At 42.3% G+C, this 13,704-nt stretch overlaps 1 protein-coding gene across 3 annotated transcripts; it reads left to right on the forward strand.

Annotated features, from left to right (window-relative positions):
* The first annotated feature begins 3,164 nt into the window (after positions 1 to 3,164).
* Positions 3,165 to 11,327, forward strand: slbp (stem-loop histone mRNA binding protein). Of its 3 annotated transcripts, none has more exons than XM_061686454.1 (8): positions 3,165 to 3,404; positions 5,108 to 5,227; positions 8,430 to 8,543; positions 9,263 to 9,334; positions 9,532 to 9,654; positions 9,747 to 9,902; positions 9,983 to 10,091; positions 10,812 to 11,327. In XM_061686454.1, the coding sequence occupies exons 1-8, from the start codon at positions 3,346 to 3,348 to the stop codon at positions 10,881 to 10,883; spliced, it is 825 nt and encodes a 274-aa protein (XP_061542438.1). In that variant the 5' UTR covers positions 3,165 to 3,345; the 3' UTR covers positions 10,884 to 11,327. The 3 variants fall into 3 exon arrangements, with proteins under 3 accessions (XP_061542438.1, XP_061542440.1, XP_061542439.1); XM_061686456.1 differs by having other exon boundaries at positions 9,983 to 10,053; XM_061686455.1 differs by having other exon boundaries at positions 9,269 to 9,334.
* The last annotated feature ends 2,377 nt before the right edge of the window (positions 11,328 to 13,704 follow it).

Consider the following 13,704-nt stretch of genomic DNA (forward strand, 5'->3'; position numbering starts at 1 on the left):
TTTCTTCTTCGCTTCTTCTTTCTTCTTCTTCTCTTCGTCTTTCTTCTTCTTCTTTTCTTCTTCTTGTTTTTCTTTCTTCTTCTTTTCTTCTTGTTTTTCTTTCTTCTTCTCTTCTTCTTTCTTCTTCTTCTCTTCGTCTTTCTTCTCTTCTTTCTTCTTCTTTTCTTCTTCTTCTTTTCTTCTTCTCTTCTTCTTTATTCTTCTTCTTCTCTTCGTCTTTGTTCTTTCTTCTTCTTTTCTTCTTCTTCTTTTTCTTTCTTCTTTTCTTCTTCTCTTCTTCTTTCTTCTTCTTCTCTTCGTCTTTCTTCTCTTCTTCTTTCTTCTTCTTTTCTTCTTCTTGTTTTTCTTTCTTCTTCTTTTCTTCTTCTCTTCTTCTTTCTTCTTCTTCTCTTCGTCTTTCTTCTCTTCTTCTTCTTTCTTCTTCTTTTCTTCTTCTTGTTTTTCTTTCTTCTTCTCTTCTTCTTTCTTCTTCTTCTCTTCGTCTTTCTTCTTCTTTTCTTCTTCTTTCTTCTTCTTTTCTTCTTCTCTTCTTCTTTTCTTCTTCTTCTTTCTTCTTATTTTCTTCTTCTTTCTTCTTCTTTTCTTCTTCTTGTTTTTCTTTCTTCTTCTTTTCTTCTTCTTCTTCTCTTCGTCTTTCTTCTTTTCCTTTCTTCTTCTTCTCTTCTTTTCTTCTTCTTCTTTTCTTCTTCTTCTCTTCTTCTCTTCTTCTTTCTTCTTCTTCTTCTCTTCTTCTCTTCTTCTTCTCTTCTTCTTCTTTTCTTCTTCTTTTCTTCTTCTTTCTTCTTTTCTTCTTTTCTTCTTCTCTTCTTCTTCTCCTCTTCTTCTTCTTCTTTTCTTCTTCTTCTTCTTGAATGTGCCGGCTGCTGCACTGCTGCCATCTTATGGAGCCACGTAATTACTTCAACGTCTAACCCCTTTGTCATCAACATTTTAACCTTTATTTTAGAATCAAAAGGCACATGTCATCCACCATTCTCAATACCGCTTATCCTGTTCAGGGTTACGAGGCGCTGGAGCCCATCTCAGCCGACTTCTGATATATATATATATATTATATAATATATATATATATAATATATATATATATATTATATATATATATTATATATTATATTATATATATATATATTATATATATATATATATATATATATATATATATATATATATATATATATTATATATATATATATATATATATATATATATATATATATATATATATATATATATATTATAAAACGTGAAAATGGGAGATGGAAGGATATGTCACAGCCGCCAAGCAATTTTACGAGTTCAAGAACTTTATACCAACCTATACAGTGACCCTCACCGAATGATTACTGGAAAGCTAGAAGCAGACCCAGTTCCATGTATCCTGCATGAAGAGGTTGAAAATGCCATTAGTTCACTTAAGGCCGGAAAGGCTTGTGGTCTGGATGACATTTCTGTTGGAATGCTTAAAGCACCGGCACGGTTGACGACCGGTTAGCACATCTGCCTCACAGTTCTGGGGACCAGGGTTCAAATCCCGGCCCCGCCTGTGTGGAGTTCGACAGACGGTTCGACAAATAACCCAACGACACGACGAGTACGAAATGCCCCTGTGTGTGGCCTTCATCGACTATGAAAAAGCGTTTGACTCAGTCACCGCCACTCCCAAACTGCAGGCGCTAGTAAATCGGGGGACAGAGCCGACCTACAGCAACGTTCTACGATCAGGAGACGGCGATTCTTCAGGTTCAATACGAACTGACGATGAAAGAGTGCAAAGGGGTCAGGCAAGGCGCCAAACTGTCTCCGAAGCTATTTACAGCGCGCCTGGAAGAAATACTTCAAAATCTCCATTGGGGAAAAGGAGGACTCAAAATGAACGGCGCTTATTTGAGCCATCTTCCTTTCGCAGGCGACGTCGTTTTCTTCTCCGACGATGCCGAACAACTACGGCGTCGCATTCGGGAATCAGAGTTGGAAAGCCGTCGCTCAGGTCTGAACATGAACGAGAGCAAAACGAAGGTCATGTTCAATCGTTACCGTCCACAAAAAGATATCAAAATGGAGGACTACGTCCTCGACGCCGTCGACAACTACATCTGTGGAGGCCAACTTGTGACAATGGATGGAAATACAAGCACTGAAGAAAGCTCGTCCGGCAGGCTTATGGAAGGCTTCGCGTTATACTCAAGAACAATCTTCCCATTTGCTTGAAAAGAAAAGGTTTCCATCGATGTATTTTCCCGGCCCTCACTCACGGTGGTGAAACCTCGACCACGAACGCATATATATGCGCCGCATTGCATCGCTGGCATTGCACTGTGACGTGGTGCCCTCTGCTGCTGTGTTCCCTTTCTTCCCCACAAACCCCCGAAAAATACAGAATATCGTGGTGAAGTCTCCATTGTTGGATTGTTCTATTTTGAAAGCTATGTTCCTTTATCTCACAATTCAGTTCCGTTTCCAAAACACGAGGGTAATACATGTTGAAGTTTTGTTCTCCATGAGAATATGTCGAATGAAGAACGATGGCTTCAGGGTGACTCCCCCTTTTCTGATAACAGCCAAGGCCAGAGGTACCTTCTGCTCCACCTTTGATCAAAACCTTCTGCTGCACAGTCCTAACGAAACCTCCTGACGTGTACAAAAGGAGTTAGCTCAAATAAACGAGGTGTGTCGTTTCAGTGAACCTGCGCGAGACTCAGCCCTCTGGAGTCTTATTTCCCCCTCTCTTTTTGGACAAAGAAAACGAACACGCAAGGACGATTGAAGGTTCCGTGATCTTTTGAACATTGACATTATATTACGTCCTTAGCGCCATACATATAGACAAATGCACGAAAACAAAAATATGGAAAAGAAAGTGGCTCGAGATTATTTGATCGTCACCGCGTAGCACCTAAGAAGTATTTTGAAAGTGACCTCTGACACGGTTTTCAATTCAATATTTTCGAGGAAAAACGCCAAGTAGTTTGACAGTCTATAGCTTCATATAAGTTATTCCAATAGAAAAGTGTGTGTGGGGGGGGGGGGGGGGGGGGGCATCCCTCACACAACGATTGGAAGCTTCATCACACAATAGTGAACATTTATAACCGATGCTTTGTTCCTATCTATATGCTTTCACTTTAAAGAACGAGCTGTGACGCGAGACCCGCCCTTTCCGGTCATGTGACGTTTTGTACAGTTTGGCCGCGCGTCTACCAGTGTTGGCGGGTGTTTGTTGCCTGCCAGACCCGGGAAGCTTGCACTCACTGCTGGTTTCTGGTGGATCATTGACAACCGCATTCACTTCCGAAGAAGAAGAAGAAGAAGAAGAAGAAGAATTAGAAGAAGAAGACGAAAAAGAAGATGTCTGACTTGGCCAGAGGTGGAGGATGTGACGGGAACATTACCGAGCCAAGGGACAGGTAACTGTATCGGCTGGCCCTTTATCGGTGAAATTGAAACGACAAGATGGGCATCTCCAGTCCTTGTCGCCCAGTGACTTTCCGTGTCAGTGTGGTACACGTGTATTAGCCACACGTCCAACGGATCTTACTTTAATGGCCGTCTTTTCGGCCAGTTGGGCTCGCTGGTCCTTTTAGTCTCTGAACACATTTGCTCTTCGATTGAACATTCGTGGCCACTGAACACGGGCCGTTGTGGAATCGACTATGGCGAGTTGAGAGTAACAGTGCTTACCGACGGCGAGCACGGAAGGAAACGACTTGCGATGTGAGCAAATGCTCAACATGGCCGAACAGCAAGCCGGAAGTCCCGAGCAAATGGCGGGACAAACAAATGGCCGCTTGTTGTGTCCGACCAAACCAAGCGCGATGTACTATTTTCTTAACATCCTCGTATACAAATGCATGTGCTAAGAATTGGAGGGATTTCAAATGGTTTGAACCAACACGTGGCTTTTTCTGCAACTATGGCTTGTGCAGCTAGTGCCGTGGTATGTTGGCACCGAACTGCCATTGACCCCCCCCCCCCATTAATTATTCTCCCGTCAGCCAAGGAAAGTGTGTGGAGAATGGTTTACAAACGGCTGACATTGGAAGTACTATATATAGTGTAGAAAGTTAGATTTTCCATGCTCACTGTTTTGTCTCGTCTTAAAATTATTTTTAAAGCGTATTTTTTAAATAAATACATACACATCATCGTGAATGCATATTGCTCATAACATTAATTGGACAGGCATGGGGAAAGAATGATGACACCACCCTTATTTCTTCAGTTTCTTGTTCATTTTTAAAGCCTGGTACAACTAAAAGTGCATTTGTTTGGACAACTATGAGCGCAACAAAAAGCTCATAAGAGCTTTAATTTAAGAGATGATATCAAGCGTCCCCCCCCCCCATATGGTTTCCCTGATAATAACCAAAATCACTGGGAGTAAAATTAATCTTAAATCAAATAGACAAAGTATGATGGAATCAGCTGCATCTTTGTCACATTTATTGTATTCTTCAGGTAATGTACTTTTAGTGGTACCTGGCCTTTAAATTAAAAAGGAATTGAAGAATCAAAGGTGGTCTATGAATTTTGGACATGACTGTATATGATAAACATACAAGAATTACCCCCCCCCCCCCGACACACACACATACACACCTACCACATGCATATAATCTATTACTTCTTTGCAGGAAATTGTAACATGATTGGTAATTAACCACAGCTGTTGTACAAGCTTAAAATGGGTTAATTGTAAACCTTTATCAAAAGTTTCTGGATTTGAAATCCTAGCATTTGAATACTTGGCGATGAATAGTTTGGCGGTAGCTTCTTAAAGACGAAAACAATGCAGACCTTTTCACATAGGGCCAGATAAGTAAACTGAAACGTTTTCCCCTATAATAAGTAAAATCATCTTTTAGAAACTGCTTTTTGAATTTACCTGTTCTCTGTGAGATATTAAAATTGGCTTGATGATATGAAACAAGCGTTTTGGTCAATATGCAAAGAAACCAAGAAATAGGCAAAGACCTTTTAATGGCATGGTATCTTACCTCAGCATATTACTGCTTGTTTATTCATATGATTTTTCTACGGGTTGTAAATGTATATACGGTTGTGATATAGTGAGGGCAAACTTTTTTTTTTTTTTTTTTTTTTTTTTTAGGTCTCGTGGCTCATCACATTGGTCCCACTGCAGGAAACGAGGGATTGATGGAAGCTTGCGCTCTAGGAGCGATGATGTTAATGGTGAAGATGACACTGAAACGAACAACAGAAATGCCAGGTCAGCGTGTGTGTCTGCATTCTATAGGTATACTGTATATACAGTCCCTTCCAAAAGTATTGGAACGGCAAGGGCAATTCCTTTGTTTTTTTGTTGTATACTGAAAACATGGGTTACGGATCCAAAGATGAATATGAGAAAAAAAGTTCAGAATTCTGGCTTCATTTCATGGTATTTACATCCTGATGTGATAAACAACACTGGACAGAGTACCTTTTGATTGAAGCCACCCACTTTTCAAGTGAGCAAAATTATTGAAACAGACATGATTAAATTAACTGAAAGAAATTTGCATCGTTTCCAGAGCAATTGTGGATAGAGGAAATAAATATCTAAAATAAATAGCTTGCAAGCGAAGACGTAATTACATTTCTTCTTCCATGTACTTGTAGGCGTACAAGAAGTGCATCACACAAAATACAACTCCAATTCCAATGAAGTTGGGATGGTGTGTTAAACAAAAAAGAATACAATGATTTGCAAATCGTGTTCAACCTATATTTAATTGAATACACTACAAAGACGGCGGCACGGTGGACGACCGGTTAGAGCGTCAGCCTCACAGTTCTGAGGAGCGGGGTTCAATCCCCGGCCCCGCCTGTGTGGAGTTTGCATGTTCTCCCCGTGCCTGCGTGGCTTTTCTACGGGCACTCCGGTTTCCTCCCACATCCCAAAAACATGCATGGTAGGTTAATTGACAACTCTAAATTGCCCGTAGGTGTGACTGTGAGTGCGAATGGTTGTTTGTTTGTATGTGCCCTGCGATTGGCTGGCAACCGGTTCAGGGTGTATCCCGCCTCCTGCCCGATGATAGCTGGGATTGGCTCCAGCACGCCCGCAACCCTAGTGAGGTGAAGCGGCTCAGAAAATGGATGGATGGACACTACAAAGACAAAGATATTTAATGTTCAAACTGATAACCTTGATTGTTTTTAGCAAATAATCATTAACTTATAATTTTATGGCTGCAACACGTTCCAAAAAAGCTGGGACAGGTGGCAAAAAAGAGTGAGAATGTTGAAGAATGCTCATCAAACACGTGTTTGGAACTTCCCACAGGTGCACAGGCTCATTGGGAACAGGTGGGTGCCATGATTGGGTAGAAAAGGAGCTTCCCTGAATTGCTCAGTCATTCACAAGCAAAGATGGGGCGAGGTGCGCCTCTTTGTGAACAAGTGTGTGAGAGATGTTTGGAAATTGTGGATGTCGTGTCCTCTGAGCCAAAGGGGAAAAGAACTACCCGGAGTTTTATGGACGCAGAGTTCAAAACCCAGCATCTGCGATGGTATGGGGCTGTGTTAGTGCCAATGGCGTGGGTAACTTGCACATTTGTGAAGGCACCATTCATGCTGAAAGGTACATACAGGTTTTGGAGAAACACATGCTGCCATCCAGGCGACGTCTTTTTCACGGACGCCCTTGCTTATTTCAGCAAGACGATGCCAAACCACATTCTGCACGTGTTACAACAGCGGGGCTTCGTAGTAAAAGAGTGCGGGTACGAGACTGGCCTGCCTGCAGTCCAGACCCGTCTCCCATTGAAAATGTGTGACGCATTATGAAGTGTAAAATACGACAACGGAGACCCCGGACTGTTGAACAGCTGAAGCTGTACGTCGAGCAAGAATGGGAAAGAATTCCACCTACAAAGCTTCAACAATGAGTGTCCTCAGTTCCCAAACGTTTATTGAATGTTGTTCAAAGACAAGGTGACGTGACACAGTGGTAAACATGACCCTGTCTCAGCTTTTTTGGAATGATTCTAAGTTCATGATTTTTTGCTAAAAACGATAGTTTATCAGTTTGAACATTAAATATCTTGTCTTTGTAGTGTATTCAATTGAATATAGGTTGAACATGATTTGCAAATCGTTGTATTCTTTTTTTTATTTGCTTAATACAACGTCCCAACTTCATTGGAATTGGGGTTGTAGAAACCAAAACTATTGTGCATACAAACTATCCAATTCAGTCTATCAGCAATGTTGTTTTTTTGCAAAATAGAGTGCCGAGTTTTAATTTTGCCATTTGAGAGCTGATTACCGTATTTTCATGACCATAAGGCGCACCGTATTATTGGGCGCAGGCATGGTAAAACATACGCTAGCTTAAAACATACGGTAGCATGCATGCACGCTAAAACAATGTTTTTAAAAAGGCAGCGGGGGCAAAACTGAGTTCGGTTGTACTTTATTGAAGTATTTAACAATGTACTCGCGTTATTTTTTGATCCATCCTCATCCACAAATCCATCAAAGTCCTCATCTTCTGTATCCGAAATGAACAGCTGGGCAAGTTCTCCGTTCCCTCTCGTCATTGTCGGAGTCAGTCTCGTTGCCGCGCGGCTCCTCAGAAATGATGCCGGCTTTTACCAAAGCTCGAACAACAGTGCAAGCAGACACGCTAGCCCGAGCATCCACAATCCATTCACAAATTGTGGCGTAACTCGCCCGGCGCTGCCTCCTAGTCTTCGTAAAGCTGTGTTCGCCATCGCTCCCACGCCGCTCGCAACTTCACTTTGAACGTCCTGTTTACACCGATGTCCAGCGGTTCGTCAAGCCTCCCGGAATGACGGAAAGCGCCGAGGTATTGCCCTCAGTCGAATGGTGACTGTAGAGACGCTTCTCCCGGCTGTTCTTTGCTCATGAATCCGTCTGCCACCTCGCCTTGTTTCCGCGGAAACTCCGCTTCGTCTCGTTTTCCTGCTTCCTCCACTTGCGAACCGTGGATTCGTTGATCTCGAATTCTCTCGCGGCTGCTCGATTCCCATGTTCCTCCGCGTAACTGATAGCTTGCAGTTTAAACTGTTCTTCATAAGCGTGTCTCTTTGTAGGTGCCATTATCGGGGGTCCTTAGCTAAACCGATGCACATACCGGAACTATATACCTACTGGGGGCGTGCCTTTAGCGTCCTCTGTCACGCACACCCTTTAACGTCCGCATGCTGTCCTCAGTCACGGCCGCCTTCCTCTGTATCTGTATAAGCAGCGTGTCGGCAGGAAATGCTCCCAGTCGGTCAAGCGGAGCGCTCATCGAAGTCACACAACAACATTAACAGATTTTGGAACGCGGCGCACACACGAGGCGCGCCGTCCATTTTGGAGAAAATGGAAGACTTTTAAGTGCGCCTTATGGTCGTGAAAATACGGTAATCTGCTTTACTTGACTAGATGTTAATTTGTGCCTTCTTTTTCTTCTCTAGTTTTACAACTCCAGAAAGCAGAGGCCCAGTGTCTCGGTGTGCCCGGCGGGCTGACTGGGGCAGCCAGGTGGAGGATGATGAAATGAGGAGAGATGTGCAGAGAGACATGCAGCGGTAACATACTGCTTCTCTTATCTCTTGACTCATGTTTTGCAGGCCCGCTTGTGTGTATTTACATAACAAGTTCCAATTCCCTCTCCAGTTTTAAGGTGGATGACATGGTCCGTAAAGCAAATGTAGACTGACTTTTACTTAGGACCTCTCGTAGCTTTGCACAGTGTACCGGTACGATTAAAGTACTGCAATACCGCGCGGTCAAAAACGAAACGATACCACATATTTTTTAGTCCTGGTACTTCTGTGCAGTTGAATGTGACATAGCATAGAATTGGCAGATAGTGAACGGTCTCCCTCAAAAAAGTCTCCTTGCTTCTACCTTTTTATTAGTCCCTCCTATAAAATATGTCCAGTAATTGTATATAGATAGCGAGTGCGCTGCGGTCGACTTTAGTGTACGTTATTCAGCCCATGGAGCCCCACACAATAACAGCGCGGCAAGATTCTACTGCTCTTACTGATGTTTGAGCTTTTTCACATGGTATCGTATCCAGATACTTTATACAAGTTTAGTATTAAAGTCAGTATGTTGATATCGTAACAACACTTAACTCCTTGTTCCTTTATGAAATATAGCGCTTCCTTCAACTCCACTTGGATGGGTAATAATTGATGATCATTTTCAATGCTTGAGCTGCGCCATTATACATTGGACTGATTCAGCCGTCATGTTACACAGTCAGTCCTCTCTCACCCACTTTTTGTTTGCTGTTCAGTTACAGGAGGAGGATACTCGCTGCAGATGTCACTCAGAGAGAGAGAAAGACATCTTCTGGCTCTTCTGGCAGGTGTGTTACTCCTCCAATTTAGTTAACTTTTTTTCACTCGTTAAATTCACTATGAATGATTTCTGATGCATTTTTGTAATCTGAATTTGCAATCAGATTTGTGCTCGTGTCAACAGATAATTAAAACCTTTTTTGCTCGAATATGTATTTGGCCATGTCCATCCATCACGACTTAATGTTTCCTGACGATTCTGCAGCTGTGACTCCAAAGAGGGTGAAAACGTAGAAATGGATGAGACTGTGTTGCTCCGACGACAGAAACAGATCAACTACGGCAAGAACACATTGGCCTATGATCGATATATCAAAGAGGTTCCCAAGTAGGTCCATTTGAAAGACCCCCACTTTAAATGACACAGAAACTGCAGCTGCAACCTGGTATTACCGTAACTATTTTCTCTACCGTTACCAGGCACTTGCGACAGCCAGGTGTTCATCCAAAGACTCCCAATAAATTCAGGAAATACAGTCGGCGTTCCTGGGACCAGCAGATCAAACTGTGGAAGGTCAAACTGCATGCCTGGGACCCCCCAGCAGAAGAGGGAGGAGAAGCCGATGCCAATAACGTGTAAGCAAATGTTTTACTTTTAGGTTCCGAGCCAAAACTATTCGTATTCTTTTCTTACGCGTTCTACTTGACTCTCGCAGTGAGGAGCTCCTCCGTGAGGACGTGATGGACATCGAGCTGGACTTTCCGATATTATCAGATTCTGGGAATGGTACATGCTCTTTCACCACGCACAACCTGTCACTGGAGGTGAGATTCCGGCACCGTGCCGGAAACATGGCGCTTTCGTTTCTCTGCCCGTGGTCAGGGGCTGGGAAAAAATTCAGGAAGAGAGGTTCATTTTTGTAGAGGTGATTTTTTTTTTTTTTCTGTTAGCGGTATGAAGGGCTTAGTGACACAACTTTAGATTTCTTCAATATTTTTCAAGACTTCAACAATAATGGAGTTGAAAAATGAAACTATTAGACAATGTTTTATTAGTTGGCGAAAAGACTTAACTCGAGTGCTACGTGCATGTTTCTGTGATGTGGGAGGAAACCAGAGTACCCGGAGAAAGGCAAACTCCACACAGGTGAGGCCAGATTTGAACCCAGGTCCTCAGAACTGTGAGGCAGATATGCTAACCAGTTGTCCAGCGTGCCGCCTTAAAAGGATTATTGATTAAAAACAGAATTCAATGGACAATGTAGGGCACTAATATCAGCTCACTGACTGAAATATGCTAACCAACATGAGCCCATACAGTTCTGGTGCACACATCATTTCAAGTGTGCGTTACTGTTTGGGCAGAAGGCGACAAACAAATGTCTGAAAGCTTCAATTCTTCAGATGTTCTGAGTCCATTTGTTTTTGCGCTACCGTTTACATTTTGTTGGGCACAAGAACTGCTCATGTAGTTCATATTGATGATGAGTAGATGGCCATGGGTTCCTGTATGTGAAGGATTTCGTGTCGAATGTGTTGTTTCAGGAGGATGACTGCGCAGGAACTCCAGTCAAAATGCAGAAGACCGAAACCACAGCAGAGCTTGACATGGCCTAGCTAATTGCTCACCCTGTTGTTGAATGTTCATGCACATCTCAAATATTTTACTTTGACTCCCTACAACAGGAAAAACTGATATATTAAAAAAAATAATAATAAAAAAAAAAGCCTCTGTTCCAGGTAAGTTCTATTCGACATACACGTTGTGTTACAAATATACACATGACTCAGGGATTGTTTCTTTACAGTATTCTATCCATGTAATTGGTTGATATGTTGGTGTTCAAAGAAGCACTTGCAATGCATTCTGTTGTGGAATGTGGGGGAAGTTCAAAACAAATGTTTTCATTTTAATGGTTCATTATTGTCAAAATGTGTGAGTAGTGTACAATTTTAAAAGTGAAACGGCACTGGGCTGTTGTTTTTTTTAATAGAAATGTAACGTTTTGCGGTGTTTGTTTCTTTGTAAAGACTTTGAAATAAAAAAAAAAAAAAAACTTGTATGCTGTGCCATCTTTAATACAGTAGTTCAGAATCATCTTTATTTGCCAAGTATGTCAAAAACACCCTGATTTTGTTTCCGGGAGTCGGAGCCGCTCTAGTACGACGACAGACGGTCAATTGACAGAGCCGCAGGAAGTACGTCCTCTGCTGGGCCTTTTTGAGGATGGAGTTGATGTTGAGCTCCCACTTCAGGTCCTGAGAGATTTTAATTTTAGCAGGGGACCCGTGACGCTCTTGAAGCGGTCCAGCGCGAGATGTTCAAAGGACCTCATGACCACAGATGTCAAGGCGACAGGCCTGTAGTCATTGGGACCTGAGATTGTTGTTTTCTTGGGGACTGGGATGACGGCGGAGCGTTTGAAACAGGGTGGTACTTCGCACAGTTCCAGAGATCTGTTGATCTGTGTGAAGACTGGCACGAGCTGGTCCCCGCAGACTTTGAGGCAGGATGGGGACACAAGGTCTGGGCCTGCCGCTTTGTTAATATTTGGTTGTTTGAAGATGCGTCTCGCATCCTGTTCGTGGATGGTCAACGCAGACGTCGGAGGTGCGATGGTGGTCGGTGGCGTGGGGTGTGAAAGGGTCCTTTTCAAATCTGCAGTAGAAGGTGTTCCAAGTCTTCGGCTGGTGTGCTATTGTCAACTCGGGGCGGGGGGGGATCGTCGCTTGTAATTGGTTAGCGATTGGAATGCATGCCAGACTGATTTAGTTTTTGAATTACATCTGAGCACCACCGCCTCCGAAGTTGGAAGTCTTTTTCCAAGGTTTGTGGTAAATCACCCAGTATGATGTGAGGAGTAACATTTCTCTCTGGAGTTAGTCTCCACTATGTAGAGCAAACTATTGGTAGTAAAGAAGTACAATAGCCGTTTGGAACAGATATTCATTTGCAGTAGAAATTAGTTGTTAAAATTTTGAATAATGAAAACACCCAACACTTTGTTTTGATGTTTTTGAGCATGTTCATTAAATAGCTTTTCAAATTTGCATGAGTTTTCTTTTTTTAATCTTGCTGATATCTTTGTTTTAGAATTCTGACAAAAAGTGCAGAGAGCTCCCAGGCTCAGCAGCATGTCTTATGAAATGAAATGGAAACTTAAACCATAAATGGCTCCCTAAAGTTTTCTACAGTAAATACAGTTTTTAAAATTTCAATGTAACTCAAATAATCTCTCTCTTTTTTCTATATTCAAACAAAAAGTGCAAGGAGTTCCTATGAGGATCGGCAGCACCTCTCCTAAAGTTAACGGAAAATGGAAATGCAGGAAATTGTTCCCTGAAGTTTACCCAGTTTTAAATTGATCTCTTGGTCAGCTGTCGGTTAATTAACAAAATGCTGATATGCGGCAATAATTGATATATCCCTAGTTAATTGCGATTAAGCTGTGAAGTTATTAGGTTTGAGTCAAATAGCAACACAAAGGAATGAAAAAGTTGGCAAAAAAATACATCGTAGGGTTATTTAAACATAAATTAAGCAATCTGGAAGACTGAAGAGTACAATAAGGCAAAATCAACATTTTCTACATGCCAAAAAACATTTATTTGCACCGCTGATGTGCAAATGTAAGATTAAAATCAAATTTGCCTCATTTCTTTGCTTTTTTGTTTTGGCCTCCAACTTGAGCCCAGGCCCAGCTCCAGCTGTGCCACATGAATAGCATCCTCCTCTTTAAGCACTCTCATTCTGGAAAACAATGGACTCAAGTCATTGTCGGTTTCACTTCATTTTTCCACTATTACCAACTTCAAAGGCTAACCCCAAATGCATCCTCCAGGAAAATAGTAAATACAATATGTTTCTGTTTTTATTGTCCATTTCCATAAACTAATTAGATCATTGTCGGTGCGTTTCCTAATTAATACAAGATGCACTAGCAGATCAAGTCTTGTCGCCGATGTTACGTGTGCTTCGCGGTTCCGCCGGGACCGCAACCCGCAGCACCTCAAACGCGAAAATACAAAAGACCAGTGCAACAAATAATATCTGTTGAGAAAAAAATGCTGCTTAAACGTAAGAGTAGCAATCGAGGTGGGTAGGGTCGTCAAATGTACTCAAGAGGGCTGTTACTTGACAATAATGTGATAATGTGACTCAAGTGAAAGTAAAAAGTACTCCTCCAAAAAATGACTTGACTTAAAAAGTACACAGTGTAATAGTGACTAAAGTACTGTGTAAAGGACTACTTTACTTGTCCAAAAGTAGGTCCCGAGCGCTCAGGCCGATCCACTCGCATATATTAGTCCGCCGCGGAGTAGTATTCCCAATTACATCTGTGTGTGGTGCGGCACGTCGGACGACAGGTGAGCACATCTGCCTCACAGTTCTGAGGACCGGGGTTCAAATCCCGGCCTCGCCTGTGTGGAGTTTGCA

Source organism: Phycodurus eques, chromosome 9 (assembly GCF_024500275.1).
Source record: "Phycodurus eques isolate BA_2022a chromosome 9, UOR_Pequ_1.1, whole genome shotgun sequence".
Lineage (NCBI taxonomy): Eukaryota > Metazoa > Chordata > Actinopteri > Syngnathiformes > Syngnathidae > Phycodurus > Phycodurus eques.